Source organism: Zonotrichia albicollis, chromosome 19 (assembly GCF_047830755.1).
Source record: "Zonotrichia albicollis isolate bZonAlb1 chromosome 19, bZonAlb1.hap1, whole genome shotgun sequence".
In the NCBI taxonomy this organism is placed as follows: Eukaryota; Metazoa; Chordata; class Aves; order Passeriformes; family Passerellidae; genus Zonotrichia; species Zonotrichia albicollis.
Window position 1 is genome coordinate 2633723 of NC_133837.1, and position 26716 is coordinate 2660438.

The following is a 26716-nucleotide window of genomic DNA, read 5'->3' on the forward strand; positions in this document are numbered from 1 at the left end:
CAGACAGTTCCACAAATGCACAGCTCAGCCCCAGAAGAGATTGAGTCCCATGCAAGAAATGAGGCAAGACCTGCAGAAAACAGAGTGCAAGGGCTGTAGGACTAAAAATACACCCAAGAAGTGCCATGTAAGCTCAGAGTTGGCAGCTCCCAGCTTCTCAGCCTAAGTACTGCACTATTCAGACCACTCTAGACAAAAAGCAAAGTTAAGTTTCCCCCTAGGAAGGGTTAAATCCACTTAAACAATGTGCAATAAAGACAGATCTGTGTCCCAGTAACACTGCAGTTGTTTCTATTCCATACAATAAGCTCAGGAAGCAAAATTAAAATCTATCTGCACGGTCTGAGGTCACTGGGGCTAGGGATGGTTATTTTAAATACGAATATTAGAAACACGTGGTCCGCCATGGAGGCTTCCAGCAAAGCTGAACCTGCTGGTGCTCAGCCTTTCCTGGGAATGCTGAGCACCTCCAAGGGCTCACAGAGACAGGATGGAGCCACCTCCAAAGGATGGAAACAGATATTGTTTAGACAAGATGATGAACATCTCTGAAACTTCAATCTTTACTCATTTCTGATTTACAAACTAATCCTAACAATGATGCGATGCATCCCCAGCCTCTGCTCTGAGGCTCAGCACTCCAGCACACCCATACACAGTGCTGATTAGTTTGTATTACAGCAAAAAGTTCCTAATAAACAGAAACGTGAAATGACTTTAGGATTTTGCCATAGCCATGTAAATAACCTTTAGGAGGAGCTCTTCACTGTCTGGGCTGCTGCAGCACTGAGCACTGCCCTGGAGGGGAATGTCACTCTGCTGCTGCCTCCAGTAAGCCTGGCAGCACCAGGGACGTTTCCATCCTTTACTGATGGTGCCAGGACAATTGTCCAGGTGTGTTCAGAGCAGCCAGAACAGGCTCCAGGCTCACACTTCCATCAGGGCAACCAAACCCTGCCCCAGGCTGAGCTGGGTCCCTCTGCAGGATCTTGTGCCACCCACTGTGACCAGAGGTGACACTGCAACCTTTGCTTTGCACAGCCATTGTAAACAAAAACATTGTGCCACAATTTCTGGTCGGTTTCAGAAACTTGATTTTGACAAGAAATTGAAAACGTTACATAACAATATAATTAAAGGATTATTATGAGAGGTGGTTTACTTAAAATGATCCTTTCTGGGTAGGGACATCCTGACTGGCACAGCACTGTCCTGACCAGGAGAAGGACATGAAGGGTCTGATTTTGCAGTTTATCTAGACATGAATTTATTTATGCTCTGCTATGGAGTTCAGAGGAGCCGGAAGCAAAGGAATCCCTCCTCAGCAGAGCAAAGGAATGACCCTGGCAGGGAAAAATGCCAAACAGGGCGAGTTTTGCAAGCTCCCAATATTTACCATCCATCCCAGAGTACTCCATTCTCATGCAAGCATGTCACAATGAGAAAACAACATCTCTATAAGGGTAAAACAAACAGCATTCACAATTTCTGAAAGCATTCTTCCACAATTATTGCACTAGATTAGATTGCCTCATCACCAGGGCCAGAGGCCATTTACACTATTTTCTTTCTTTTTTATTTTTTTTATGGAACAGATGAAAAGATTACAGAAAGTTTTCTGGGGCCAAATTTGGAGCTAATGATGGGAAAATTCTTTTGCTAATCCCCACTGCTAGCAAACTCCTGAGGCTGGAAAAAAAACAATGTCTCCTGGTACCCAGCTTCTCTTTTGCTCATCAGTGCAAAATGCCCGGCTCAGGAGGTTTGCACAGGCCCAAAATCAGCTTTGAGCAGAGCCAGAAAACTTGCAGGGCAGAGCTGCAGTGAAAACCTGAGCACAGAACCACTGAGACCCCACTAAAATGAGGATGGGAGAGCCAAGGATGGGGCTCAGCACAACAACATCCACCCAGGGGGAATGGGCTCTTCTAGAACATTCTGTGCCACCAACATCCACCCCAGCTGTACCCTGGGGGAAAGGAGCTCTTCCAGAACATTCTGTGATGCAGGGATCCCACCTGAGCAGCCCCTGCTGCCTCCAGAGGTTCTTGCAGAGATGTGGGCCGAGGCAGGCTGGTGTCACCTGCTGTCACCTGGGCGCAAGGACAGGACCCTCCATGGGCACAGCTGTCTCCAGAGCCCAGGGATGCCCAGGGATGCCCAGGGATGCCCAGGGATGCCCAGGGACACAGCTCCAGCCCTGTCCCTCAGCACCACCGGGCACCTCCCTCCCAAAGGGGTTTAATCAATTTGCAGTCATTTAACAAACACAAAGCAATCCACACATGAGGAGTAAACTTTGCATAATGAATCCCTCGGTGTTGGTGCATCTGCAGGGGCACAGCTACCCCAGCTGGCACCAGGGGATAATGCCCAAATGCCTCTGAGCACCCCGGGGAGCTGGGGGTGCCAACACCTCCAGGGAGCTGGGAAAAGCAGACCTGAGGAAATGAGTGTTTCATTTGTATATTCATATAGAAATATATATAAATATACATATTTTGTAAATAGAATTCATATAAATATATATACAAATATAATAAATAATATTAATATACAATATAAAGAATAAATATATAAATATTCTATAAATAGAATTCATATAAATATTTAAATAAATATTTATTAAATAATATAAATACTAGAAATGTAATAATGTATAAATATTAGATAAATATATACATATTATATAAATATAATTCATAAATATATAGATATATTTCATTTCAGGTCAACAAAAGAGTTTCTTTCCAGTTGGATGGCAGTGTGTGTGTGATCACTGTGATGAGAGGTCACTCATCTGTCCTCACACAATGGCAGAGGAGTCAGTCACTATTAGGAGTGATCAAGGTTCAATACTTTCCACAGCCCAATGCATTGAATTCAGGCTGAATGAATATCTTGTATATATCCTGCCCCAAGAGCTACTTAGCTGCACAGACACACATGATCCTTACATTTTCTTTGCCCAGTGTGATAGGGATAACCATGAAAAAAAGAATATATAGGCTGAGGACAGCCACTACTGCAGTCAACATGGTCAATTCTTTCTCCCAACTCCAGTTCAGCATTAATATGCTACTGAATCTGAAATTAAAAATCTAGTTGTGGAGCCTGGAAAATTGGTACCCAGCTCCCCAAAGGCTAATTCATTAATTAATGCACGCTATCAGCTGCTCCTGGATGAAGGCAGGCTTTATTTTAACAGCAGGAGAAGCTGCAGAAGGTGGGAACATCCCCAGCAGCCAGGCAAGGGGAAGTGAAGCTTCCCACAGAAAGGAGCTCTGATGGAAAGTCTGAGTGCAGGAAAGAGAAATGTTGAAGCAGCACTTAATGAAGATGAACTTCCCGTGCCTCCCCACAAGGCAGACGATGCCATTATCACTCAGCACCAGGAAGGAAAGGGATTCCAGGGCAGGGGAAATTGCAGGGCAGTTATCCTCATCAGCCTGGGCCAGCAGCAGCGACAGGGCTTGGCACAGAGCCTGAGCAAAGTCTGCTCGTGGTTAACACAGGGCATGAAGTGAGGTGTGCACAGGGAAACAGCCCCTGGAAAATATTGCTAAGGGCTTCAGCTCCTGCAGGGTGCCAGTGGCAATGAAATGTCTGACCCTATCCCTCATACCTGCCAAAAACCCCAAAAAGGGATTGCATTGAGTCAGGGGAAACAGGGGAGCTCCCCTGGCATGGCAGGGATGGAGGAAGTGCTGAGTGATCTGCCCCACACCTGGAGGCTGCTCCCAAATCCCCTGGGCAGCTGCAGCCTCTCCTGCTGACCCTTCCTACAGGGCTGGCAGCTCTGCTGCTCCTGGCTGTGGGACACAGGCTCTGAGCACCCCCAGGAGCAGCACACACCATCCTCACCTCTCCTGCTCAGAGCACCCACAAGGCTCCCCTCTGCTGCCTCAGCTCAAGGTGGAGCTCCAAGGAAACACAGGAATTTGCTCAAGGTTTGTAACTGTCTCCAAGACAAACAACAGCAGCACTATCTGCAGTATTCGTAAAAAGGAGGGTTAAATATATTCCATTCACAGATATTTCCAGGTCTTGTTGCTAGAAGTCTGGCAAAAATACAATGGCACAAAACACAAGGTCCCAAAAACATAAGAATTTGGGGAACCATTCCCAACCCCCAGCAGGGAAATGGGACACAGATTGTGTATTTTCCTAAGGAGAAACCAAAATTTTACAGAGAATCCATAAACATGCTCATGCTTCCCACCTGTCTCCTATTTAGAGGAAATTCCTACTGTATATTTAGAGGGAAAAAAAAGCAATTAATATGACTTTTTAAACAACAATTAATAAAGGAACCTATGAGATGAGACCCCTAATTGAAAATGTCTTTCCTCACACGAGGCAGAGGATCCAAACATGCCAAGAGCCCTGAGCATGGTCTGTCCCAGCTGCACAAACCCTTCCTTAGCAGACCTAAGATTAATAAACAAAGACATATTGCAGGAATTTCCCCTCCTATTCTAGGCATTTCACATCCCTCCTGGGCTTAGCTGTGGCAAACAGGAGAAACCCATCCTTCTGTGCACAGAGCAGAGCTGACATCAGCACTGACAGTGGGATGTGACTCTGGAACCCCTCACTCTGAGCAGAGAGGTTCCAAACTCCAGAGACTGCAGAGGGCAAACACCACCCCAGAAGAAGCAGGAATCAGGGTTTCAGGCTCTCAGCAAGGAAAAGGACACTGCCCTGCCCAGGGATGAAGCCCAGGGCTCTCTCTGGGCTGTTCCAGGTGGAAGGGATGCAGAGCTCAGCAGGATCTGCTCATGCCACAGTGAGGTGAGTAACAAAGCACTTTTATTTACTTATTATTGCAGGAGAGCAACTCCACAGGGCACGGGCTCCTCTGAAAGGAGATAGGTGCTCTTCTGGTTCAATATGACACTGAATTTGAGCCACACTCACTGCCACAAACCCTCCCCAACCCAATCTCTTGCAGCAAACAGTGCAAGGCTGCTCCTTTAATCGCTGCCTCAAGACTTCTCCATTAGCTAATCAGGAAATACAGAATGAGAATGCTCAAGTGAAGCCCTGCAACACATAAAAACTGCCATAAAATGGAAAAAGGCAGAAGATGGAGCACAACATCCATTCTGTGCTCTGGAGCAGCAATCAGCAATGTCCTTGTTCCAGAGTCAGGCTGGGGGAAGCACCCCAAGTGTTCTGCACTGGGCACAGCCCACAGGGGAGGAGAGGGGCACAGCAAAACCAGGTGTGAGCGGGCACAGCAAAACCAGGTGTGAGTGGGCACAATAGAACCAGGTGTGAGCGGGCACAATAGAACCAGGTGTGAGTGGGCACAGTCTGCAATGCCTAAATACACATCTTCAGTGCCAGCTGCTTGCTCTGTGGGCAGGAGGAGCAGTTGTGTGAGGAGAGGAAAAAACAAACCCCAGGTTTACACAAAAGTGAGGCAAGACCTGGTCCTTACCGTTCTGCTCGTCCAGCTCATTCCCAATTTCCTGCCCCATTTGTTTCTGCCTGGATATGATTGAAGAAAGAGCATCGAGTCCAGCATCTTGTTCTGCACCAGGAAAATATATTAAATTACTGCTGAAATGCCAGGCTACATAAAATAGGTAGAAGTGAAGGAAAAAAACCCACTCTGTGCTTAAAGGGCTAAAATGTATTAAGAAAAACACATGAACACAACATGAAAATTATGGTAACAGTGCTCTTGAAATAACGTGAATGATGGGTAAATAATTTCTGTGCTCTGGCTGGGACATTTTGCTGAGGATCCAAAAAAAAAAAAATCCAAGAATTTAACATTTAGCCGTTACTCAATCATAAATGCAGGGGATTTTCTGGCACGCACAGCGAGCTCCAGATTAGCCTTTTTAAATTTTCCAAGCAACTTTTAACATGAATAAAAGAAAACAGGTGATGCAAACACCAAAGAATTCCAAGAGATTTTGAAAGCTGCGAGAGGACACGGAGGGTGGGGAGAGCTGAGGGGATGAGGGCAGTGACACATGGGGCAAGAAGCACATCCCCTGGGCCCTGCAAGGAGCCCCTCAGCCCAAATGTGCAGCTCTCCCTGCCCAGAGCTGCCAGGGTGGCACTGAGAAGCTGCAAAGGGTCAGTGCCCAGGGCACAGCAGTGATGCCCAAATGGGCTGCCCAGGACACCTCCACTCCTGCAGCCTCCTTTAGCCCCAGTTTAATTAGCTATAAGGTAATTAAAAACGCAGCTGAGCCCCTCCTGGCCCATCAGAAACCCTCCTGAGCTGATGTTCCCAGGCAGAGTGAAGCAGGCTTTTCCTGGAGAATGATTTCATTGCATCACTTCCAGGACTGGAATTGCCTGGAAATGACCTCATCAGCCACCTGACCTCCCCAGGCTGAGCTCTCCCAACACTCCCAAAGCCAGAGACTCCCCATGGGTGCAGAGGGCCAAAATCTGAAGACCGTTTTTGGATTAATTGATTTGGAGTTTCTTACCTTGTCCCAGTTCAACAAGACCTTTAATGCACCCAGCAAGGCCCCTTCAGCCAGGGCAGTTATGTGATCACACAGCACACAAAACCTTAAATATGGGCAAATCAGGACCTCTGAAATTTAATTTAAGAGGTTGCATCCAGGTAAGAACATTGCAAGCACAATGCTGCCCCTGCACACACAGAGAGCAGCTGCCTGGAGCTGCTGTGTTTGACATCTGTAAAGAATCAAACTTCAGCCCAGGCTGGAGTATTGAGGTCCAAATAAAAGCTCCTCTCAGAGTCCCAGAGATGCTCAAAACAACCAGAAAGGCTCTTGTACCTTCAATGATCCTTCTCTGCTGCTGCCTGAGCTCATCAAAGCCAAGTCCTCTGGTCTCCTCCGATTCTTCCAAGAGCCAGGGGTTGGTGACGCCTCGTTTGGCCCCTCCTGCCATGAGGCTGGACCTGAAAAGAGCCCAGTGAGTGATTCCCACCCTGGCTGGGTGTCTGTCCCCTGGCACACAGCACCCAGAGCCCAGTGCGTGATTCCCATCCCTGGCTGGGTGTCTGTCCCCTGGCACACAGCACCCAGAGCCCAGTGAGTGATTCCCACCCTGGCTGGGTGTCTGTCCCCTGGCACACAGCACCCAGAGCCCAGTGAGTGATTCCCATCCCTGGCACACAGCAGCACCCAGGGCTGAGCCCTCTGTGCAGCCCAGCAGGGATCAGCCAGAACAATCCCCAAGAACAAATCCACCCCACAGGCTGGAAGTGGTAAGGAAGGACAGAATTCATCTTACAGGGACAAATAATTGTGTAATAAATCCACAGATTGTACAAATAAATATAAATATATATGTATTTATGTATTTATTGTATAGATAAATATATGTATGTATTTATTGTATAAATAAATACATAAATAAATAAATAAATCCATATAAAATGCTGTTTGCATGTAGAGCACATAGCATTCCTGGGAATACACATTATTCCTGGATTTGCTACCTGATCAAAGCACATAAAATACTGCCACAGCTTCAAACAGCAACAGGATCCACTTGTTAACAGAGATGCAAATCAGATGAGAATTCCCTGCCATGCTGACCAAAGCTAAGCAGGAACATTCCTGGATTTGGGAACTGAGATGGACACAGCTCCCTCCCTGTATTTCCCAGTCTGGCACCAGCCCAAATGAGAAGCCAGGAGCACACACTCCTAAATGAAAGAGTAATTAAATAATGGGTTTTCTTTTCAAAGAATTATGACTTGAGATTGTTCACATTACAGACACCTCCCTGGTGACCATAGAAAACAAGATTTCCATGTCCAAGGAACATAAATCCAGGCAGTAAAATGAAACCCCACTGAAACATTTCTTCAGTCCCAGATTTCTGCTTTCTGCCTTCCAGCCCTTCACTGGTGTCTCCTACAGGACAAACTGCACAGCAGACTGGGAGTCCCTGACCCCAGAGCTGCAGCTTGGGTCTGGGGGGAGGCATGCTGAGGCTGCTTCCCCCAAACTGGAGGAAGTTGGAGCAATTCACAAGTTGGAGCTTTGCTTTCTGCTTTTCTTTCTTTCAACTCTGTATTTCATCCCCATTTTAGCTTCTCCCTGCTCTTTCCCAAAGCACTTCCACAAACAGAAGAAATGAGAGGGATTTTAGGATCTCCGAAGTTCTCAATTATTAGACTTTGGTGTAACTAAAATAACTAATTATTATAAGAAGTAATAATTAATTATAATAACTACTATTTATACGGTTTTTATATTATTTATATATATTTATATTATTTATAAGTATTTTTAAGAATAACTAATTATCTTAGTTACACCCAGACCTAAATGAGAACGTTGCAGTTGTTTCGGTGTTTTTAGTTGAGTTTTTATGGAGCTGCTCTGATCTGCCCAGTGCCCCCCTGTGCTGGGCACCCCTCTGTGGCCAAGCCCGGGGCAGGGGGGCACTGGGGGGCACTGGGGGGACAGAGGGGCACCGAAGGGCTCCGAGCTCCCGGGGCTCCCGCAGCAATCCCGGGCAGCTGGGGACATCTCCTGGCCGTGCGATGGAGCAGCGCTGCTGGGAAATCACCCGAGCAGAGCCCGCAGCTCCTCTGCCCGGCCGCGGCAGCGCGGGCACTGCGCTCCGGCTCCGGGTGAAGGCAGTAGGAAAAATAGGAAAAAAAAAATAGAAAAAATAAATAGGAAAAAATAAATAGGAAATAAAGAAAAAAACAAATATAGGGAAAAAAAACAAATATAGGGGAAGAAACCAAATATAGGAAAAGAAACAAATACAGGAAAAAACAAATATAAAAACAAATACAGAAAAAAAAACAAATATAGGAAAAAATAAAGAAAGAAAAATAAATAAAAAATATGGAAAAATATGAAAAAATAGAAAAATATGGAAAATATATAGAAAAAACAGAAGACCTCTTTTTTCATGAAAATGGCTCAAAAGCACTTTTTCTAAATCTCAGCATCTGCCTTACCCACCCCAATGGGTGAACCCCAAAGCAGAGCCAGCCCTGCTGTGCCATGGCCAGCTGGGTGTTCAGGGAGAGGAGCTGGGATTGTTCTGCACCCCAGCCCTGCTCCTCCATGAAATTCCCCTGCATTTCTCAGGGCTGGCAGTCAGGCTGGACCAGACAAACTGACACACACCTGGAGTGCAGTTTTGCACATTGCCCACCTTTCCTCCCTGCTCTGGGAGATTAAATGGGCTCTTTTATTTCCCAGTGCCACCAGTTTGTGACCACGACAGAAACACTGCTCTGCTAGAGATGGAACCAGCTCTGCAGCTCTCCCAATTCCCCTCAATTAGAGGGACACAAACCCCAGGTAACAACATCTGCCAGAGCTGTTTAACCAAAGCAAAGGGAACAGAAACTCTCTGCTTGCTAAAACCAGGACAGCTATTCCTGCCAGCCCAAAAACAGCCAAGGCAAGCAAATCTGGGACAATTTGTGGCTGTGCCTCTGTCCCTGCCAGCCCCACTCCTGGGGCTGGGTCATGCCCGGGGTTTGCTGCTCACAATAATCTTTGTGACATGTTTGGTAACTGCCTTCCCCTGCACACAGCCCCACTTCCTCCTGCCCTGCCTGGTGTGAAGATTAAAGCTTATCCAATTAGCCACCCACTGCCTCCACGAGTTAATCAGGCAAAGCCGGGGAGCCTCACAGAGCACTGCAGTGTGGGGATGCCTTTTGATGAGGGGAGCAGATTTCACTAATTACAGGGCTCAGCGATATGCCCGAGCAAAAAAGGTGATGGGCCTTAAAATCAGGGAGCTCTGGTACTGCCTAACAAGGGAGGGCTTGTCCTTTGTTTCACTGATAATTCTGAGAACACCTCCCAAGTAACTTAGATTACTCAACCAGCACTTACTCCAGGCCACACATCGAGGCTTAGGGCTCTGCAAGACTGAGTCTGAAACAAAACCTGGGTCATCTGACAGCTGGGTGGATGATCACTTGAACATTCCCTGAACTGCAGAGGGGCTCTTTGAAGCACCCAGGGCACCCCAGCCTGGCTTCACAGGTCACTCTCCACAGGGAAGCGGCAGGACTGGGGCATTCTCTCACTTACAGAGCTCACTCTGTATTTTTAGGAAGCTCCAAGCTAATAAATAAAACAATTTTCTATACAAATATAGAAATTTGTAAAAAAAAAAATCTATATAAATTTTCTATATAACAATTTTCTAATAAAAATGAATTTTCTGAAATAGAAACCCTATCTCTCCAAAAACCCATGAGAGGCCACACGAGCACAGTCAGCTCCAAATCCCCTCCAGGCACCATCCAGGTGGAGATTTCCTCACAGTAACCCCTCCTGATGGGAATTCTCCAGCAGTCCCTGCAGCTGGCAGATTTCAGAGGATTTCCAGCCCAGCAGCACAGGAGCTGCAGTTCCCCACTCCAGGGAACACCATGTGGCCCTGGACAGCATCTCCCTGTGGTTCCCTGCTCCCACTGCCCCAAGGGCTGGAGCTGCAGGGCAGCCCTGACCACAGAGCCCCCTGAACCCTGGGAAGCCCCAGCCCAGGTTTGATCCTGGCACTCAGGGGCTCTCTTGGGGCACAATTCCCTCTGTCCCACCCACCTGAGCCATCCCCATCTCAGGATGCTGCAGCCAGGAGGCTCCAGCACAACTGAGAGGACATCAGGAAGGGATTTCAGATGCACCCAGACCACTCCTGTTGATCTCATTTTCTTATTTCCTTATTTGCCCCCCACAAACAAGAGCCAGATTCCCAAAGTATCTGACACCTGAAGTGGGCACTCATGGATTGGAGCCTGTTTGGCATTAGGTAAAATTCCTGTTTGGATCCAGGCTGGAATCCCTTCCATCTGTCAGGAAGGGCTTCAAACAGGAAAACGGTGACTGAGGAGAAAAACTATTATAGACTCACTGAGGAGAAAAATTAATATAGACTCTTCTCTTCCTGAAGGAGCTTTGTGTCCCACAGACACCAGAATTTGTCTCTGTTTTTAGGAATTCCAAGAGACACCAAGGAAGGGCAGGAATTCATTGATTCTCTGGTGACTGACATGGACTTCTCCAGCCTGAGACCAGGCCAGACAGGAGTGGGACTATTCCCATCCCTCTGTCTCCACAGATGTTTAAATACTGCAAAAGTCTGACCTGTGGCACCCAGAGAGTCCCCATTGCTGGCTGCTCTCCCCGCCCTGCCTTGGGAATGCAGTGACACCCTGGGGTTTCTGCCCCACTGCAGCCCCTGCTCCAACAGCCTGCACAGACCCTCCCGGAGAAACAGCGGCAGAAGCCACTGAAATTGTCATTAAATCCCCACTAAAGGAAATGGAGCTGGCCCTGCTCGAGGGGGGCACACAAACAGCCCAACCCTGCCCTGGGCATTCCAGGGGCTCCTTAATTAGGGCTGGAGGGGCAGGAATGCTGTCCCCAGGCAGGGAGAGTCCTGCAGCAGTTGTCACTTGGGATCAGCCCCGGGAGCATTAAAGCCCAGCCCTGCAGCCCAAACAGCTTCAGAGCAGCTTTCACAGGATGTGGAGCTCCCTGAGTGCTGAGCACAGTAAAGCAGCTTAATTCCAGGGCAAAGCTCCAGCCCCAGGCCTGGCCAGCAAACATGTGATCAGTGGTGCAGGAAGGTTAATGAAAGGAAGGGCTGCTGGCAAGAGCAGGGCCTGGGCACCGTGGGCTGTCACATCAGGCCTGGATTAGATGTGGAAAAGCAGCACCAGCCAGGCAAGTGTCAGCGCTCAGCCCCATCAAACCCCAGGTGCTGATTGTTCTAATGCAGGGCAAAGCTGAGTGTCAGCCCCAGGCACATTCCAGGGGGGCTCTGCCACCTCCAGGAGCCCAAAGCTGGGCCAGGATCCACCAGGATTGCAGAGGGTCCCCGAGCTGGGAATGGCACCAAGAGAGCTGCCAGGCACGTGCTGTCACTGACAAAACCAGCTCATTTCTGAGCAAATGCCTCCCATTGGTACCTGCAGGGGCAGATGAGCTCAGCTGTCACTCCAGGTGCCCCCAGAGCTCAGATCCCCTGGGATTTGAGGGGACAGGGCCATACCTGCTCATGTCTGGCTCAGGACCTTCATTCCTGTAGGATGCCTCCAGCTGCCTGTGCCGTGTCACCAGCTCGTCCACTAGGTTCTGCCTCCTGTCCCCCTCCAGCTGGGTGCTGAGGGCTCTGGGTTAAGGACCAAACTCACACAGCCTCAAAGCTCTCCTCAAGCTCCTCTCAGCCCCTCCTGTCAAGGATGGGGACACAGGGGTGATCAGAGCCAGGCCCTGTCCCAGCCGCCCAGGGGTGCCCGCCCCTTCCTGCCCTGACAGTGGCAACAGCAGCACAGAGAATGTTCTGTGCCAAGTGTCCTGCAGAGGGAACCAGGGGAAAGCCAGAGATGTGGCAGGGGTGGACAGCACATCCTGCACAGCACATCCTGCACAGCACATCCTGCACAGCACACTTTGTACACATTTTACACACCACATTTTCACATTTTGCACAGCACATTTTGCCCAGCACACTTTGCACACATTTTGCACACCACATTCTGCACAGCACATTTTCCCACATTGCACTGTGCAGTGCCTCAGCCCGGGGCAGGCTGCTGGCACAGGTACATCTGCCGAGTGGACACCGCCCGCAGCAGCTGCTCCCTCAGCTGCTCGATCTTCTCCCTGAGGCTCTGCAGTGAGGACCTGATGGCAATGTTGACCTGGTGGAACACAGACATTGTCACTGGCCTGTTCTGGCAGACCTGCACCACATTTCATGTACATATATCTTGGGTTTGTTGCTGAAATGGCTCCCCAGGTATTAAAAGTCTCTTTTTTCCCAGCCCCACAACAGAAGAAGTCGAGATTCCTTGGTTCTGCTTTTCAGGGTTGTTTATTTTCTCTTATCTCTCTCTGATCTGCTGAGATCTGTCCAGCAGGTCGGGTTGTGGCACAGTCCCTGCCCTTGGGGTGCTGTTGGCCTTTCATACTAAGAACTACGTGTGCTTTATTTACAATAATTTTCCAATACCTATCACCTATGTTAGACAGGCTGCCTCCACTCTAAACCCATCCAGAAGTGCCACCATCACAGCAGAAGATGGAGGACAAGAAGAAGGACAGGACACACCCAGATTCCTCCATCTTGCCTCTTGAACTCCAATTCTAAATCCCAAAAATTCTACTTTTTCACCCTGTGACAAATTCACTATCATTTTACTCAAACTCTTGTGGCTTGTAACTCTTCACACAAAGTTGTGAATTGTTTCCATAGGTTAAAATCAAAGGCACAGGTGTTTGTGACTCTGTGCCAAGGTCTCTGAGACCCCTGCCAGGGTCTGGAGCCATCCAGGGCAGCCAGAAGGATGTCCTGTGATCTGACATATATATTTAACTTTTACTGCACAGGTGTGAAGGATTCCACTGCCAGCCCAGAGAGCCTGTTCAGAGCCAGGAGTCACTGCTTACAAAACAATGGAACAGTTTCACAAACACAACTCTGAGGTATTAATGCTGATGAATATGGAAAGCTGTCTTTCAAGTCTTTATAAACACACTTCTTTATATGGGCAAAACATCTCAGCACATTTTAATATTTTCCAGATAAATTTCCAGCTCTTTGCTCTGATCTTCAGTAAAAATACAGGCACCAGCTTCTTTTGCCACTGGGTTTCTTCCCCAGCTACCAGGATCAGAGAGGAGGCTGCTACAGATTCACACATTCCCTGCACTGAACTCCTCCAGACTTGAAACCTAAGACCCCAAAGAAATCCAGATTGTTCCATTTCCCCTCTCAGCAGCACCCAGCTCCCCAGTCCCCTCTCACCAGGGAGCAGCCCAAGCCCACATGTGTCTGCTCTCAGTAAAATGTAATTCAGCCATTCTTCCCTGCTGCAAGCAAACCCCAGGCTGGCAGAAACCCTCCTGCTTTCCCCCCACCCCTTCCCAACTCAAACTCACATCATCCTGAGTTTTTCCTCCTCAGATGTTATTTCTTTTCATTCCAGTTATGCAGAAAAAAACACTCAAACTGCAATTAACAATGCAAGTCACCCTAATTAAGACTTGCTGTGTCTCTTGTTTACAACGGGCAGCAACCCCAGCTGCTCAATGGGGAACTGGGACCAGAGAGGAAAATCTGCTCTCACACTCAGCCCTGCTCTCCTGGAGTCCCAAAGGCAGCAGCAGCAGCAGGGGCAGTGCTGCCAGACCCTGCCTGAGTGCTGAAGTCAAGAGAGCCTGAAAGCCTGAACCTGTCTGGGATGGAGCAGCTGAGCCTGAGAGACTGAACCTGTCTGGGATGGAGCAGCTGAGCCTGAGAGATTGAACCTGTCTGGGATGGAGCAGCTGAGCCTGAGAGACTGAACCTGTCTGGGATGGAGCAGGAGAGCCTGAACCCCTCTAGGATGGAGCAGAAGAGCCTCAGGAGACTGAACCCTTAGGGATGGAGCAGGAGAGCCTCAGGAGATGGAACCTGCCTCACTGGCTGGGGTTTGCCCTCAAACACCACCAGCACAGAGCAGATGCAGCCAGGCTGAGGCAGCCAAATCCACCTCTGGACCACAGCACCCAACACCCCCACGGCAGCAGATCCAAACCAGCACAGGGGATCAGAGATATGGGGAGTGCCGAAGCCTCTGTGGGGCCTCCAGCTCTGCAGTCAGGTAATTAAAGGTAATTAATTTTGTTTGTCCTCAGCTCCCGGTGAAGAATGCTGCATTTGACTGACCCAGAACAGCAACAGAGCACAAAGGTGGCACGGCCAAAAAAGTCACCAAATGCCGCAGCCTGGGCAGAAACTGCAGTGAGAGAACAAAAAATTTCGCCTCCTCAACAGAAAACTAAGGTAGAAAAAAAGTAGAAAAAAAAATAAACCCATGGAAGTTTTATGATCAGCTGAAAGAGCATAGTTCACAGGTAAGTGCTGGATTAAAATCCTTCCTCACCGTTTATTTTTCCATTTTAGATTTTGTGCTCTATTTTTGGCTCAGAAACAGGCAAGAAGTTTGTCAGCCATGCTAATTGCAAAATACTACAGAAATAAACCCTGTTTATATTCTCCCTGAAAGGCCAGTTCTGTACACAGACATTTCCCTGCATTTCAGCCCTCAGCAGGCACAGGGCACGCGACTGCTCAGCCGTGGGTTTCTCAACAGGCATTTCTGTTATGGAAACACCTCTCTCCTTGTGGGAACCTTGTTTAGAGTAGAATCAAACACTGCCAAATATTCCCCTTTACCTGTTAATGGATTAAAGGAAGCTGGAAAACACAGGGCATGGGACAAATGACTTTATGGAGAAGTCAGCCACCCCTGCAATGTTTCCATAACAAGCCAACACAAGCCCGGAGAGTTCCAGCCCCACAAAGGCTCCAAACAGCACCAGCCCCACGTTTCCCTGGGCTTTGGGCTCCTCAGGGGTGGCACTGATGGCAGGAGAGGACTTTGCCCTCTATAAATACAGACACATTGAGCAGCAATCTTTTATTGCTCTGCTCTTGTTGAGGTGTCTCTGTGCAATTCTGACACTTCACCATGCTGAAAGCAGGAATTTAATCTGCACCTCCAAACTCTCCAAAGGCAGAGAAAATACTGCTCAAACCCCACTTATTTGGGGTTTCTGAGACCCCTTCTCAACTCCTGCTGAGGTGAGGCTGCCATGCAGCAGCACTGATTATTGTGCACAGCCTAACACTGTTCCTCAGAACTTCTCCCAAGGAAACATTTCAAAAATGACATTTGATTTGAACAGCTCTCAGCAAAGTGAGTGGCCCAGCAGACCCAGAGATCAGGCACTGCATTACAGCCCTGATACAGAGAGGGGGAGAAAAAGCACTGGGGCTTTAATTATGCCAATAGTTATAAATGACCAGTTCAGGTCTTACAGCAATTTTCATCTGGATACAGCCAAAGGAGCAGGTAATGACTCAAAGCTGCTCCTGAAGGAAAGGACAAGGCTTGGAGCCACAGGAAAAGCAGCCTCCTGAAAACCTTAACTTTATTTTATTTCTGACTTATTTATTCTTTCTTATTCCTTCTTTCTATTTCTTTATTTCACAGAAAGTGGAAAAACGTGGAGAACACAACATTCCTGGGAGAGCTCCAACTGCTGCTTCTCATTCCTGTGTAACTCTGGGCTTGTATTTTGTTAGAAATGCAACTAAAGGCTGCAAGGTTCCTACTCCTTCTGATCTGCAGCCACTGCAAAAGACTGGAGCCAGCCCTGGGTGAGGAACATCCCTGTTCAGAGAGAGAGGGAACAGAGCAGCTGCTGAGCATCCCTGAGAATCCCTGAGCCTCTGGGACAGCTCCATCCCAGCATCCCAACATCCCTGAGCCTCAGGGACAGCTCCACCCCAGCATCCCTGATTCTCTGGACCGGCTCCATCCCAGCATCCCTGATTCTCTGGACCAGCTCCATCCCAGCATCCCTGACCCTCTGGATCAGCTCCATCCGTCGGGAACAGCCCGGAGCAGGCAGCGGGGCGTGCCCAGCACGGCCACAGCTCCTCCCCGAACCAGAGCTGCTGCACGCAGATTCACCGCTGCTGACCCCAAACCACCGGGAGCCGCGGTTCATCCCCAAACTCCCTTCTCGTTCCCCTGACAGACCCCTAAAAGTACAGAGAGCGGCGCTGGAGCACAGCCTTCTCCTACGGGTGCCGGCAGCGGCAGCGACACAGCCCCGGCCCGCATCCGCTCCTCCCCCTGCCCCGCATCCCGGCAATGCCGCCCCGCATCCCGGCAATGCCGCCCCGCATCCCGAGAGTTCCGCCTCCTATCCCGGGAATTCCGCCCTGCATCCCGGGAATGCCGCCCGCATCCCGGGAGTTCCGTCCCACATCCCCGGAGTTCCACCCGCATCCCGGGAATCCCGCCCTTATCCCGGCACACCGCACCGGCCCCAGCCCCGCCTGGCCCATCCCTGCCGGGCACCTTGGCCGAGCTCTCCCCGCTCCGCTGGCAGCGGCTCCGCTCCTGCAGCTTCTCGGCGATGTCCTGGGCGAGCTGCCGGGCGGCGGCGAGCAGCGGGAGCCTGCGGGGACCCAGAGGCTGAGCCCGGGGACACGGGACCGGCTGGCATGGCATGGCATGGCATGGCATGGCATGGCATGGCATGGCATGGCATGGCATGGCACGGCACGGCATGGCATGGCATGGCATGGCATGGCATGGCATGGGACCCACCGGTATAAGCCTCGGGAGGAGAAGGCACAACAGCCCCAAAACCCACAGCCACAAAGACTGGGATGGGTTTTGGGAAAGGACTCGGGAAGGAAAGGCACAGCAGCCCAAAACACACAGCATCCCCAAACACACGGACACCGGGGTGGGCTTTGGGACAGGACCCCCAAACACTGAGCAGCCCCGAACACACAGCACACCCGAATAAACACACGCACACCGGCTTTGGAAGGCACACCCCGCTCAGCCCAGCCCGCCCGGCCCCGCTCCCGCCCGTGCCGGGCCCGCAGGCTCCGCACGCTGCGCAGCCCCGGCAGGGCCGGTCCCAGCCGGTGCTGACCCGGTCCCGACCCGCATTCCCGGCCCAGCCCGGCCCGGCCCGGCCCAGCCCGGCCCGGCGCTCACCAGGGGTCCGGAGCCATCGCGACCCCGGAACCTTCGCGGCGCTTCCGCCGGATCCGCCCGGACGCGCCGCGCGCAGGCGCCGGGAGGGGACGGAGGGGAAAGGGAAGTGGGAGAGAGAAGAGGGGAGAGATGGAGAGGGGAGAGAGATGGAGAGAGGGGAGAGAGGTACTGGGGTGCAGGCCCGGGGAGCGCAGCCGGCCCCAGGGGTGCGACAGTGTGGGGAGTGGGGCCGATGGCGCAGCGGCTCTGCTGTGCTGGGCAGGGAGGCAGGGCTGGATGTTCGGGAGAGAGAGAAGCACCAGGTGTTGGGTGCAGAGGGACAGATGTGCGGGGCTCAGGGACAGATGCAAATGTTCGGGGTTTATAGGGGCAGAGGTTCAGTGTCCAGAGGGCGGGCACGGAACTCTGCAGTACAAGGGGCAGAGGTGCAGCTGTTCGGGGTGTAGAGGTGCACAGTACAAGATGCAGATGTGTGCAGATGTGCACACCCCTCCCTGCTGCCATAAACCCCACACGGAGCGGTGGCACCGGTTCCCTTCTCCAAACCCCAGCCCTGACCCTGTCCCTGCCCATCCGCACTGACATCGCTGCCCTCCCTGTCCCCGCCCGGTCCCGGTGACACTGGCGCTGCTGGCACTGTCGCTGTTCTGGCTGCGGCGGGCGCAGCCCCTCGCTCCCTGATCCGCCGGGATTTGGCCTCTCCCTGTGTTTTTGGATGCGACCGGTGACGCAAATCGGGCACAAACCTGAGTGAGGAGCAGCTTCGGGGCGCTGCCAGCGAGGCTTTATCGCCCTCGTGACGGGGCTGCTGGGCCTGCTGATAACGGCAGCGATGACGGCAGCGATAAGGACAATCACAACAATGGTGATAACGGTATTGATAACGAGAACGAGCGCATCTCGTCATTCCCGGGGCTGATCCCCACTCTGTTCCCCTGTTCCCGGGGCTGATCCCCGCTCCGCTCCCCAGTCCTTACCACAGCAGAAACAATCCGGTTTTAAAGGCAAATAAAGATCCTTTAAAAGGCTGGGATGCCTATAAAAGTGCCCGCTAAGTGCAGCCCGAGCTGAGAGCAGCTCTGTGGGACCGGGGCGGTGTCCCGGGAGCCTCTCCCAGCTGCTGGAGGCCGCTTTTTCTCCAGCCCAGCTCCTCTGTCGGTGAGCACAGCGCTCATTGTGCAGTTCTGCAGCGCGTTCTGGGGCTGGCACCGACCGGTACCGAGCACTTCCCCGGGGGCACACGGGGAACGCCGGAGCCCCGCGGCCGAGCCGCAGCAGCCGCAGCCCGAGCGGAGCACGAAGGGTATCCTGGAGAAAATAAAGGGTTCATTTGCTGCCCGTGTTGCTGTTCGATGCTATCTCGGCCCGCGGGGTGTTTGAGGTCCCCGGCCGGGCCCGGCGCGGAATCGGGGCAGGAAGGGGCGATGCGGGCGCGGAGCCGCTCCACCCCTCGCCGTGTTTACCCCAAACAAACCGTGGGGCCGGGGCCGGCCCGCACCTTAAAAGCGCGGCAGGTGCGGGGCAGAGCGGACCCGGCAGGGGTGGCCGAGCTGGCAGATGCTGCAGCTGGGGCTCAGCGTGCCCCGCTGCCCCGGGGGCGCGGCCGCCGCCTGCCCCATGGCCGAGCCGGGCACGGGCGAGGAGCCGGGCACGGGGCCGGGTGAGTGCGGGACCGAGCGGGACCCGCCCGTGCCGGGCACCGGGCCGGGTGAGTGGGGGACCGAACGGGGGCGCAGGGGCTGGGGCACGGCTGGGCACAGCCGCAGGGGCTGGGGCACAGCCGGGTCCGGCCCCCAGCCCCCGGCTCGTCCCGGGCCGGGCACAGCCGCAGCCTCCGTTCAGCACCCGGGGCACCGGCGGTCGGGTGGGCTCGGGCTGATGCTCCTCGGTACCCGGGCAGGGCAGCGCCCTGAGAGAGGGATTTGGGGTGAATTTGGGCTGCGAACGGCCCCTGATCGCCGCCCAGTGATGTCTCAGCCTGGTTTCTGTGGCCAGGAGCCCCCGTGATGTGCCGGGGTCAGGCTGTGTCCGGGTCAGGAGCCGGCCCGAGCGGCTCCGGATCCAGCAGCTCCTGCCCTGAACCAGGCTGAGCCCGACCCGCTGCTCCCGCTGGCCTTGGGCAGGCGCCAAACTGAGCTGGAGAGCGAGAGCCAGAGCCGGACCCGGCCCGGGACCGTCCCGATGTGCCACCACGGGCTGTCCGCGTGTCCCCTTGTCTCGGTGCGAATCCTTCCCTGGCCCCCAGCAGCCGAGCACAGGCACGGAATAAACACCCGAGAGTCAATGAGTGGCTAATTGGCAGTGTCCCCGGCCGCTGATGAGCGCCCAGCAGAGCTCACCGACGCGGGGACAGCCCCCAGCCCCTGCAGGGCTCGGCTCAGCTCTCCCGAGCCCCGGGGAAATGCCGCTCCCGTGTGTCCGGGCGGAGCTTGGAGCCCGCTCTGCCCAGCGCCGGCGGCTGCCCGAGCACTGATCGGGGCCGGGAGCTTTGGGAGCGGGGAAAAGCCCCTCACGGTGTGAGAAGCAGCCCTGACACCCAGCTGGGACCTGGCCCCAGCTTCTCTGGGGCCTGGAGCTGATGGGAGCGGGAGAGGGCAAAGGCTAAAACGCTTCCCTTGGCGGGGCAGAGCAAAGAAATGCAGGACGCGGTTGTGAGGCTTCAGAGCGCCCTGGGCCGGGGCGGAACGCCGCCGGTGGGACGGGGAGAGGCGATCAATAAAAGCTCTGTGTCCCGCAGAGGCGCTGGGCTCGCCCCCGGTCACCATCGTGGTCACGTCCGAGGCCGACACGTGGGACATCGACACCTCCCCGGGCCGGGGCTGCGGGCCCTTCGTGGACTGGGCCCAGATGCCGGAGGCGCAGGGCCCGGCGCGGATCCCGCGGGACGTGCTGGGCCGGCCCGCGAAAGAGCTGAAGCGGCTGGCGAGGGAAGGCTGCTGGGCCGGGAGCCACGCGGGCCGGGCCCGGCTCTACCCCCGGCTCATCCAGCGCGTCTCCTGCCGCCTCGTCACCCCCGACGCGCTCGTGTACCGGGACGTGGCCGGCCGGCTCTTCGGGCAGCGCAGCGTGAGCTCGCACCCCCTGCCCGAGTTCCTGGAGGGCTGCCCCGTGCCCACCTACTGCCTCAGCCCGCGCGGGGTCACGGCCCTGAGGAAGATCCTCATCTGCGTGGGCGCCCTGTTCCCCGACATCACGCACAGCCCGCTGCTGCCGGCGCTGGCGGCGCTGCTGCTGCACTACAGCGAGGACGAGGCCCGGTGCTTCGAGAGCCTCTCGCGCCTCATCGCCAGCAACGCTCCCCACGCCGCCTACATCGACCAGTCCTTCCTGGCGCACCAGGCCTCCTGCATGACCTTCGGGGACCTGGCCAGCAAGCACTGCCCCGCGGCCCACAAGCTCATCGCCGCCGCTGCCGACAACGTGCTCGAGGTCTACTCGGAGTGGCTGTCGTGGCTCTTCCCCGGGCTGCCCTTGGCCTACGCCGTGCGCGTGCTGGACGTGTTCCTGCTGGAGGGCCAGAAGGTGCTGTACCGCATCGGCCTGGCCCTGCTCAAGCAGTTCCGGCTCTCGGCGGCCCCGGCCGGGCCGCAGGGCTCCGACGTCAAGGCCGAGCTTCAGGCCTTCGTCAGGAACATCGCCCAGCACGTCAGCGTGGACAAACTCCTGGAGAGAGCCTTCGGCATCCGCCTCTTCTCCCGCAAGGAGATCTGGCTGCTGCACATGGCCAACAGGAAGGCCTTGGTGGAGAGGGGCATCACCGTGGTGCAGAGGAGGTGAGGAGAGCTCTGCGCTCCCAGCTCTGGGGCTGAGCTGGCAAAATGGGAGCTCCTGTGGAGAGCTCTGGGGGAGCTGCAGGAAACTCCCGCAGCTGTAGCTGTGCTGGGCCCTCACAGCCTCTGGGGGACCCTGTCAGGGGACATGGCCCAGCCAGAGCTGGGGACCCTGTCAGGGGACATAGCCCAGCTGGGGGTGCTGGCAGGGAGCTCACAGTGCTCAGGGCAGGGCAGAAGCTGCTGCAGGGGCTGTGCCCCATAACGCAAAGGCCCCCAGCCCCCTGATGTCCCTCCCCCCAGGCCATCCTTCCACCTGGCCGTGGACATGCAGAAGTTCAGCTCCAGCACGGTCACGGCACAGGAGATGCGCCTCGTCTGGTCCTGGCTGCCCGAGCGCTTCTCGCTCTTCCCCCCGCTGCTGCTCTTCTCCACCTCCCAGGACGGCTGCAGCCTGCAGAGGTGAAGCCTCACCTGCCCCGGGGCCGGGCGGGCACGGGGGAACCTGGGCAGGGCTTGGTCCTGGAGGGAGGAGCAGCACAAGGGACCTGGACACCTCTGGGGCTGCTGGGGACCCTCCTGGGCTGGGTTCGGGGTCCCAAGGGTGGCTGAGGGCAGAGGGCAGAGGCTGACCCAGATGGGCACCGACCCCTGGGCACCACCCGGGGCACAGGGAGCCCTGTGGCTGTGCCAGGCAGGGATGTCCCCTGTGCCACCCTGTGCCAGCATGCTGTGAGCAGCCAGGGACAGCCAGCACACCGTGCCCAGGGCCAACCAGCACACCGTGCCCAGAGACAGCCAGCACACCCTGCCCAGGGCCAGCCAGCACACCGTGCCCAGGGACAGCCAGCACACCCTGCCCAGGGCCAGCCAGCACACCGTGCCCAGGGACAGTCAGCACACCATGCCCAGGGACAGCCAGCACACCCTGCTGGGGCTCCAGCTCCCCCAGCCCAGCCTTGTCAATCCCTGCAGGTTCTACACGTGCTGTGAAGGCTACGAACCCACGGTGCTGCTCATCAAAACCACCGAGGGGGAGGTGAGCGCTGCCAGGCAGGGCTGGGGAAGGGGACGGCCTGGGTGACCCCCCTGGCACTGCTGGGAGCACCCACGGGCTGTGAGCTCCCTGTCGTGCCCCGGCTTGGGTCTGTCCCAGCTCCCAGGGCAGCACAAACTGCCCCTCTGCCACCAGGACACACCTCAGCCGGGGTGCTGGGGAACCAGGAGGGGAGGGTGAGGGGGAGAGGCCACCAGTGAGACTGATCCATCCCTGAGCTCCCTGTGCTCTCTCCCAGGTGTGTGGGGCCTTTCTCTCCTCCGACTGGGCCGAAAGGAAGAAGAGCGGAGCCACCTCGGGCTTTTTTGGGACAGGGGAGTGCTTTGTGTTCACTGTGAGTCACGGTTTGTGTCCGGCCCTGTCCCCTCATTGCTGTCCTGCCAGGACACGCCGTCCCTTCCCTGCCCCAGGCCCCACCCGGAGCAGCAGCAGCACCTTCCCCCAGGTCACCAGGTGTGTCCCGTGCCCAGGTGCGCCCCGAGGCAGAGAGGTACGAGTGGGTGCTCATCCAGAGGCCGGAGCTGGCCAAGGCCGTGCCGCGCTCCCGGCAGCGCTCGCCTTCCCCCGCTCCCGAGTCCCTGCTCGGCTCCTCCCGGGACAGCTCCAGCCCCCAGCACCTGGCCGTGCCCTCGGCGCAGGGCAGAGGCCGCCTGTCCCCGTTCCTGGCCACCAGGCACTTCCTGCTGCCCTCCAAAACGGCCTCCATGTTCATGTCCGGCTCCCGGGACGGCATCGTTATCGGTAAGGGGGGATGATGTCTGTATGGGGGATCAATATCGGTAAGGGGGGTCGGTATCGGTAAGGGGGGATCGATATCGGTAAAGGGGGATGATATCGGTAATGAGGGATCCCTAGCAATAAGGGAGGGGATCTTTATCAATAAAGGAGGGTCGATATTGGTAAGGAGGGATTGATATGGATAAGGAGGGATCCCTATCCATAAGGAGGGATCCCTATCGATAAGGGGGGATTCCTATCAGTGACGGGGGGATCCCTATCAATAAGGGGAGATCCGTATGAGTGAGGGGGGGAATCCCTATCAGTAAGGGAGGATCCCTATCAGTGAGGGGGGATTCCTATGGATAAGAGAGGATCCTTATCAATAAGGGGGGGATCCCTATCGGCTCCCCGGAGCTCCAGCTGGGGATATCGGGTTGAAGTCCGGGCAGGCGAGGGCAGCTCCCCTTCCCCAGCCCGGGAGCTCCTCCCAGAGCCCCAGGGGGACCCCAGAGCCCAAACCCTGCCGGGGTTCGCTGCCCGGGCCCGGAGCGGCCCTGCCAGGCCCTTCCCTCGCTGCGAGGGCGGCCCCAGCCCGGCTCAGCCCGGCCCAGCCCAGCCCAGCCCAGCCCAGCCCGCGCTGCCCTTGCAGGCGGAGGGGGAGGCCAAGCGCTGTCCCTGGACGCCAGCCTGCTGCGGGGACACACGGAGCGCTGCGAGACCTTCGACAACCCCCCGCTCTGCCGGGAGAACTTCCAGGTGCAGCTCCTGGAGGTGTGGGGCTTCCAGAGCGCCTAGGGGCCCTGGGGACACCCCGAGTGCCACCCGCGGGCACGGGCACCGGGCACCTGGACCCTCCCTGCGCTGGCACCTCCGGCCAGGCTGGGGCCACCTGGGTGGCTGCTCTGGTCCCCTGGGCCCCTCCACGGCCAGAACGGAGCAGAGCAGAGCAGAACGGAGCAGAACGGAGCAGAGCAGAATGGATCAGACCGGATTGGATTAGATGGCAAAGCCCTGCCGCAGTTTGTGGGTGCAGTGACAGCTCCAGGGAGACCCCACATTTGCGGCCGAGCCCTTTACTCTGTCCCCAGCCCAGGGCTGGCGTGGGGCTGCAGGGCTGGACACGGAGGAGATCCCCCAATGTGATCACCAGGATGGGCCATTTTAACATGGAATGGGAATGTTTGGTGTTCTCTGTCAGACACGGGAGGGTTGGAGGCCATGGGGAGCCCTCTGAGCCCTCCCCAAACACACTTTCCCAGGTGGGGTCACCTCCCACCCATCCTAGACCTGCAGCCACTGAGGGCAGGAGCTGTGGCTGCCCTGGGGCTGTGCCAGCACTGGCAGAAGGGCACAGCAGGAGCAGCGATGGCAGAGCTCCCACAGGGCTGGGCATGGGCACACCAGGAATGGCTCTGAGCCTCCACAGCATATCCAGGCACAATGGGAATGGCTCAGGACTTCCATGGGGTATCCAGGCACACCAGGAATTGGGGTGTCTGGGCCAGAGCCACCAGGAGGGGAATCAGCGGGAATGAGAAATACGCAGGGGAAAGGAATTGCAGCAGTGGAAAGTGCAACCACCTAGAGAGCTGCTCCTGTGACTGATCAGGATGCACCCAGCAAACAGGGCTGGGATGCTAGTTAATGAAAAGCAAATATTAATAAAGCGATGTGATCAGCAATTGGTGGAGGCTGATGCCCTCGTTTGTTAAAATGTGTAAATAGTGCCGAGCTGTGATGAGCAGGGAGCCTGTTGTGGGAACCCCCTGCTCCTGCTCGAAGAATTACCAACCCCAGGAATAGCTGGGCTCGGGCGCGAGCTGTCGCTGCCCACCGGGAACGAGCCGGGGCCGGGCCAGCCCTGCCCGTGTCCCAGCCAGGTGGCAGCAGGACACGGCCCCAGGGACAGCAGCTCCGGGGACCTGAGGCTGGAAATGCGTGAAGAGCTCGGCTTTAATGTGGCATCTCTGTTTTCCACCCAAACAAAGCGTTACCCACGCCCTGCAGGGCGCAGGGGATGGGGAAACCTGCGGCTCTTCACCTGGCATTCCCAACAGTGAGGAGCTGATGCCATCCCCAGGCGCCGGGAGAAACAGCAGCGGGTTTGCGCAGAGAGCCGAGGGCAGCCGGGCACTGCTCTGGGCAGGGCTTTGCCACCCACAGCAGGGCACTGCGTGGAGTTGAGGGCACTCAGACCCTACCAGGGCCCAGCAGTCCAGCATAAAATCCCCCAAACCGCTGGATGTCTCAAGCAGGGTTGCAAAGCTGGCCAGGGAAGAAAGGAAAAGACTCAGGGAGCTGTCACTTGTTAGAAACTCTGCTGCCTTCTCTCCTCATCAGCCAGAACTCTTGCAGTAAATCAGAGTAATTTCCCAGCACGGCACTGCGGCTGCCAGACCGAGGCGCTCCGCTTGTGCTTTTGTGTCCTGTTCCTCCTGTCCCCTTCGCTTCCCCGTGAATTCCCTTTGCCGGGAATTCAGCCCGGGTTGGTCAGGAGCGCCTCAGCAGCGCCCTCACAGAGCCCGCTGTGCACTGCTCCTGTCCCTGGATGGGATGGACTGAACATTCCATGGGCTGCACATCCCATGGACCGCACATCTCATGGACAGCACATCCAGGATTGCATTGTGTGGGATGGAGTGCACATCCCAGGACTGCACTGTATGGGAGGCATTGCACATCCCGTGGGCTGCACGCCGAGACTGGGAAATGCAGGTGGGTGCTGAGTGCTCTGCCTCTGACGCGGCATTCCAGGAACAGCGGCGGAATTGTCCCGTTTTGGCTGCAATTCCCGCGGGTTTTTGATCTCCTGTGGTTTGGGGGCGTTTGGGAACCCTGCAGGCCCCCGGGCAGGGTGAGGGGCTCTGCCCCCAGCGCTGCTCCGGAGGATGGGGGGCAGGCAGGGAGGGCTGCAGGTCACCGAGGCTGCCCCACAGCTTGGTAGGGAAAGGAATGATTTGGGGCACAATTCCCGCCCCCTCCGTGCCGCAGCCAGGCAGAGTTTGCAGTTCCACAGCCGCAGATGCTCCACAGCTGTCCCGGAGCCGCTCAGGGGCAGGATCCCGGGGCTGTGACACCGCAGGAAACCGAGGGACGGAGCAGCCCGCGCTCCTGCATCCCTGTCCAGGGTCCTGTATCCCTGCCAAGACAGGGAGCTCCCCTGAGCTCAGGCAGAGCTCGAACCTGTCCCCAGGCACCCCCCGTGCCTCCCCCGGGACTGCTCTGAACCCCGGTTCTGCAGGAAGCGGGCAAAGAGGAGTGGAAGGGCAGTCTGAGGTGACAGCGGTGCCAACGCGGCTGTCCCCGTGCCCAGGCAGCCTGGCCTGGCTGCTCCGACAGGGAGCATCCCTGCTCCATGCACAGCTGCAGGCTGAAGGAATTCCCGCACGTTCCGTGCTGGGAGGAAGGGAATGCATCCGGAACAGCGCAGGTAGGAATCCTCACGGAGGGTGGCATCCTCACCCAGGGCCTGCCCCAGCTCTGAGACATCCCGGGAAACATTCGCGGCTGCCTCAGCGCGACAGGAAAAGCGCTCGGGTCAGCCTGGGTGAGGCCGGGTCATGCCCAGGCACTGCCGGCTCCGGGGCTTGGGCAGGGAAACCAGAGAGACAGGACAGGGCTCACTGCAGCTCGGGAGGAAACTCGGGGCTGAAT

At 55.4% G+C, this 26716-nt stretch overlaps 2 protein-coding genes across 4 annotated transcripts in view; one reads left to right on the forward strand and one right to left on the reverse strand.

Annotated features, from left to right (window-relative positions):
• The window catches only part of STX8 (syntaxin 8), a 74473-nt gene extending 56823 nt beyond the window's left edge, over positions 1 to 17650 (reverse strand). For 2 of the 3 annotated variants that reach the window (XM_074555256.1, XM_074555254.1), the window contains exons 1-6: positions 17516 to 17650; positions 16862 to 16961; positions 12552 to 12646; positions 11995 to 12105; positions 6777 to 6901; positions 5447 to 5539 (exon numbers count right to left, since the gene is read on the reverse strand). In XM_074555256.1, coding sequence (XP_074411357.1) covers positions 5447 to 5539; positions 6777 to 6901; positions 11995 to 12105; positions 12552 to 12646; positions 16862 to 16961; positions 17516 to 17532 — 541 coding nt within the window. In that variant the 5' untranslated portion in view covers positions 17533 to 17650. Of the gene's footprint in view, positions 1 to 5446; positions 5540 to 6776; positions 6902 to 11994; positions 12106 to 12551; positions 12647 to 16861; positions 16962 to 17450 lie in introns of all 3 variants that reach the window. The other variant, XM_074555255.1, reaches the window with a different exon arrangement.
• Positions 17651 to 19055: 1405 nt separating this feature from the next.
• On the forward strand, positions 19056 to 24734 carry LOC141731201 (TBC1 domain family member 24-like). Its single transcript, XM_074555019.1, has 7 exons — positions 19056 to 19175; positions 20253 to 21288; positions 21589 to 21747; positions 22261 to 22324; positions 22581 to 22676; positions 22813 to 23083; positions 23712 to 24734. The coding sequence occupies exons 1-7, from the start codon at positions 19073 to 19075 to the stop codon at positions 23855 to 23857; spliced, it is 1875 nt and encodes a 624-aa protein (XP_074411120.1). The 5' UTR covers positions 19056 to 19072; the 3' UTR covers positions 23858 to 24734.
• Positions 24735 to 26716: the final 1982 nt, after the last annotated feature.

Bases quoted from the DNA above. Each gene is read 5' to 3' on its own strand.
- LOC141731201 (XM_074555019.1), top strand. From the start codon at position 19,073: ATGCTGCAGCTGGGGCTCAGCGTGCCCCGCTGCCCCGGGGGCGCGGCC. The intron at 21,289-21,588 runs GTGAGGAGAGCT...CCCTCCCCCCAG, and splicing joins ATCACCGTGGTGCAGAGGAG to GCCATCCTTCCACCTGGCCG. The intron at 22,325-22,580 runs GTGAGCGCTGCC...GCTCTCTCCCAG, and splicing joins TCAAAACCACCGAGGGGGAG to GTGTGTGGGGCCTTTCTCTC.